Raw genomic sequence first — 5,381 nt, forward strand, 5'->3', positions numbered from 1 at the left:
CTTTTTATTTCTTTAAGCCCCTTTATGCATGAAAAGTCAAATAGTCAAACGTTATTACGTCTGCTGTATAATTTTCCGGCTTAGAGCCTTAGACTAATATTTGGTCAATTCCAGCCAAGCTACTCTTTCCCCTTCAAACTTTATATTATATAATTCTGTCAATTTGGCATTTGGCTCTTTAATTCGGTCTTTAATTCTTTATCCACCAAACTTTCGTTTCTTTTTAATTTCACCCTTCTATATATCAGTTTTGTCAAATTTAGCCCTCTTCATTAGTTTCTGCTATTTTGTGAATAATTTACGAACTTCTTTTTCATGGACACTTGGCCCCATTAGGTTCAACAGTTTGCATCAACTTTTTTAAAACATTTTCATGGAAATGATGGATTCCATAAATGAGCTTTTAGGCTTTTAACATCTTTGTTTTCTACAGTCTTTTGTTTAAACTATACAAAGACCAATGTTGACAATTGGGTACGTTTTCATAAATCAGAATTGGTAGAGAAATTTCAAATTTTTTTCTGTTTGTTTACACCATTTAAAGTTTTTAACAACTTCTTGACCAATTTACCTTCTTTTCATACCATGTTGATATGACATAACATTTAGACGTCATCCTATTGTTTTAGAATCATGTAAACTGTTAAAACAATATTCACACCTTGTTACATATTCCAAAACAAAACCCGTTTACAAGAACTATAGAAAAAATTACTTATAATTTTATCAAAAATTTATATTGTATTACCTTTAACTAAAACTAATGATTTCATATACATTTGTTTTTACTAAGCCTTTGTGTTAGCTTTTGATGATAACAAACTTATTAGGTTGTCTTTTACTGTTAGGATGAAGGGAGTCTGTTGAATCTTCTGAAACCGTTGAAGCCACCTTTCCCAAAATGGATGGAACAGTGCTCCCACTAAACCCACTCAAACCGATTCCCTCCCAACCTGTCTTCTTCTTTTCCGACCTCAAGTGGTTTACTGAACTCACCCAAGACACTCTTTTTCAGTGTTGGGAAAGTGGGGGTGGTGTACCTCTCAGTATTGGAGTGTCACTACAGCCAACCCGCCTCGCTCCCCGTGCGACTCCCTTCAACCTTAGGGTTAATGTCTTAAAATGACAAACAATAGTATTCGGTTTGATCTTTGATGTCTTTTAATTGTATCCTACAATAAACTTTTTTTGGCATTTCATCATACAATTGGAGTGATTCAACGGGATAATTTTGTCGTATTTGATGTAATAGTAGGTCCAAGTTAGCATCATATAGACATAAAGTAAACAAAGTTTGTTATGTTGGATGTCACCTTTGATAATTGTTTTTAGGTCCGTCGATTCAAGTACAACGAATATGAACAAAGTCTAAAGAAAATTAAATCTATTGATTATTATTTTATGACATTAACCTTATTAATAAAAAATTGGATTGGAATGTTGAATATAAAGGATAAATCGTATGTTTTTAAATCGATATTAAGAGTCAATATTTAACGTTTACAATCATATAAATAAGTTGGTCAATAAATAAAGAATTATATTACGAAAATTTCAACTATATTGTTGTTAATTAGGCCTTTATTCAATTATAAACTTATTATAACCAATATCATTGATATCTATTAAAAATTATTCTCTATCAGATAGTAATTATAATTACATATATATTTTTACGTGTGATCAGACTTATTTTATTTGCAGTATTCCCCGTCTCCGAGTAGATGGAGGTTACAGTCAAACTTTTAGAAAGATTTTAAAATTACAATTTTGCCCCTTCGGTCTTTATATATACCTCATCAATTTCCTCCGTCTCCCAATTTCTACCTCGTTCCTAGATCTCACTATTGACTTTTCTCTCTCTAAACTTTAAAGCCTCCACTAAACATGATGCAGATCGGAGCAACTCTTCCGGCGAACAATTTTAACATGTTTCAGCCGAGAAGCTCCACTACCGGTGGCTTCAATTATGGATCACTGTTGAACACTTCAGCAAGAGGTTGTTCTACAAAGAGCATGATGAAAACCACCACCGTGTCGACAACCAGTTCAACCCGGCAACACCTCTCTAATCTTGACAAACTGCTGGGTACAGAACCTAAGGTGATTCTAAACGAGCCGGAAGTGGTTCAGGAGGAGATTTCTGATAATGGGGCGTTGGATAATAGAGGAAAAGGTCTCTTGGGAGGGCTGAATCTGAGTCAGATTTGGCCGGAAAACAAAGTGGCGGAGGAGATGTCTCCGCGGCATCTCAACCGCTTGCGGCGGCTGTTGTCTAAAAACGGTATTGAGTATTCTCCCCGGAATAGTTTAGCTTCCCGGTGGAGGGAGTATCACGGGAGCAATAACTGGTCCGGTTTACTTGACCCGCTTGATGAAAATCTCCGGCGAGAGATGATCCGATACGGCGAGTTTATTCAAGCTGCTTACCATTGTTTTCATTCTGATCCCGCCATGTCAGCAGACGAATCTCCATCCCCACGCCACGTGGCTTTGCCTGACAAGTCTTACCGAGTCACCAAGAATCTTTACGCAACCTCGTCTGTTGGGTTGCCGAAGTGGGTGGACAAGCTGGCACCAGGGCTTGATTGGATGAGTCAGCGGAGTAGTTGTATTGGTTACGTGGCAGTTTGTGATGATCAAAGAGAGATATCACGTATGGGAAGGAGGGATATAGTGATATCTCTTCGTGGGACTGCCACGTGTCTTGAATGGGTTGAAAACATGCGGGACCTACTCGTTCAAGTACCTGGAGAAAAAAACCCTAGTTACGGGCAACCAAAAGTCGAATGCGGGTTTTTAAGCCTGCATAAAACTACTGGCGCCCATGTTCCTAGTCTTGCTGACTCAGTAGTCGAAGAAATTAAAAGATTGATAGAGTTATATAAAGGTGAAACCCTTAGTATTACGGTGACAGGTCATAGTCTTGGTGCAGCTTTAGCACTATTGGTGGCCGATGACTTAAGCACTCATGTGAAAGACGTGCCACCAATAGCTGTCTACAGCTTTGGAGGCCCTCGTGTTGGAAACCGTGGCTTTGCAAAACGTTTGAGTTCCAAAAACGTGAAAGTGCTACGAATTGTGAACTCTCAAGATCTCATCACCCGTGTCCCGGGAATGTTTGTAAGTGAAGAGCTAGATAAAAAGCTAAGAGAGTCATGTGTTGCTAACAAGGTGTTGAACATGCTTGATAACAACATGCCATGGGCATATGCACATGTTGGGACAGAACTCAGAGTTGACACCAAAAAATCTCCTTACTTGAAACCAGATGCTGATGTGGCATGTTGTCATGACTTGGAAGCATATTTGCACTTGGTGGATGGTTTTTTGGCATCGAATTGTCCGTTTAGGGCAAATGCAAAGAGAAGCTTGGCGAAATTGGTTCTTGAACAAAACACAAATATGAAGAAGTTGTATACAAGCAAGGCACAAGGTCTAAAGTTAAATCTTGAAAGAGATATACAAATGTCGACTTGTTTGCCGAGTCCATCTCAATAACACCATTAAATAGTTTTTTACATGTAATGTAATTTGTTTTTTCAAGGAGTATGAAATATTCTTCTTGTGTGTATATTCTTTTAGTATAGAACCATAACTGATAGTAGTTGGTATGATAAAATCAATGATCCATACCAGGTCTAAATTTTGTGACTTTTTATGTATTACTATATAAGAAGCAAATTAATTTTCTATGTTACATAAGGTGTAATCGCTTTACTTCAATTAAATCTTACTATCCATTAGTATACATGAAGGATATTACTAAAAGTGAAAGTTCTTTGATATTTCAGGCATGGACTTAAAAGGAACGAGTATGTTGGTTAGGTGATTCATTGTTTACGCTGTAAAGATTAGAAAAGGGTTTACACTCACGTTTCTTTAACTACAAAAACCAAGTGATAGTGGGAAAGGAGAAATAGTTGTTTCATTTTTCTTCTCCGTCTTATTTCTGCACACACAAAGCCACCAAGATACATAAAAATCTAGGGTTTAAAATCGATCCAAATTTTTTTCTTGAATTGGTTTTTGAGATGAGCAACATAAATGTTATTTTTGGGTCCAATATGTTGAAAAATTATCAAAGTCGTTAATCTTATTTTTGGTGTTTATTTCATCAATCAAGAGATTTATACCTTGTAGAGGTTTTTAAACCTCCATTTAAGGTTGTCCAACTAATGCCAAGAGACCATCATATTAGTGGTGATATGCAATGTTGCTCCCTACCTTTCTAATTATAGTTGATAATGGGTAAATTTGAATTGTATTTAATTTCAACCAATTTATTAAACGTGTTGATAATTTCAATCTAACCCAATTAAAAAGTTAAGATTTTCAACTCAACCAATATATTATATAAATGAGTTGACATTGGGTTGACATGTTTTATGTATTTGGAGCGGTATGAGGTGTGATTGGGGAGTGATGTCCAGAGTGTGTAATGTTATGGCACCAAAGTTAGAGATAGAAATTAAAGTTGTCTTTGTTAACATAAATGATAATAAAACATCTTGATCAAAGTATATTGATAATTTATATATATATATTAAATTTAAATAGAATGATAGTTGAAACAATTTTTATCCAATTTTATCTATTTAATTAAATGGGTTAGACCGGTTAATCCCTTTTACTTATATATTACTTATTTATGTTGAAACTTTCAACTCAATCCCACAAAATTTACATTTGGTTCAAACAGAGATTGAATAGCTTTTTGTTGGCTTTATTTATAACTTACATAACAGCGTATTTATTTCTTGATTATTTTATATATATTCACTATAGACTTTAGTCATTCACATATGATGCAAATGAACCCCAAAATTTAATAAATTGCCGTCAAATATAGACAACACCAAAAAATGGCAGGTTGCAAGGAGAAGTGACGAGGGAAAAGGGAAAAAGTTTGTGATGACTGATGACTAGTCGTGCAATTCAACAATTAGTATAAATTTGTATTTTATAATATTTACAAGCAAAAATAAATAATGAATAATAATATTTTAAAGTTATAAATGTAAATTTTATTAAAAATATATGTAAAGCAAAATATAGAAGTCATTCCATACATTTGATTTGGTCAATTAATGTATCAGTGTGATCTCAACAAAACAATACGTGGAAGTATAACTTTAGTACCGGAAGATGAAGTCGGGAGGAGATAACCGGATAAGGGCTTGCCGCTTGCAGTTATATATATATATATATATATATATATATATATATATATATATATATATATATATATATATATATATATATATATATATATATATATATATATATATATATTACTTATAGCGTTTTAATTAGAGAGTTGTTTAGAATGTTTATGAGTTTAGGAAAAACTTTTAAAAAAGTCAGCATAAGTTATTTCA

The 5,381-nt window shown here is 34.2% G+C and overlaps 1 protein-coding gene across 1 annotated transcript; it reads left to right on the top strand.

The window, feature by feature from the left end:
• Nucleotides 1-1,821: 1,821 nt before the first annotated feature.
• Nucleotides 1,822-3,574, top strand: PLA-I{BETA]2 (alpha/beta-Hydrolases superfamily protein). Its single transcript, XM_079004978.1, has one exon. The coding sequence runs from the start codon at nt 1,888-1,890 to the stop codon at nt 3,499-3,501; it is 1,614 nt and encodes a 537-aa protein (XP_078861104.1). The 5' UTR covers nt 1,822-1,887; the 3' UTR covers nt 3,502-3,574.
• The last annotated feature ends 1,807 nt before the right edge of the window (nt 3,575-5,381 follow it).

This window comes from Lactuca serriola, chromosome 6 (genome assembly GCF_051521515.1).
Source record: "Lactuca serriola cultivar US96UC23 chromosome 6, Lser_US96UC23_V15, whole genome shotgun sequence".
Lineage (NCBI taxonomy): Eukaryota > Viridiplantae > Streptophyta > Magnoliopsida > Asterales > Asteraceae > Lactuca > Lactuca serriola.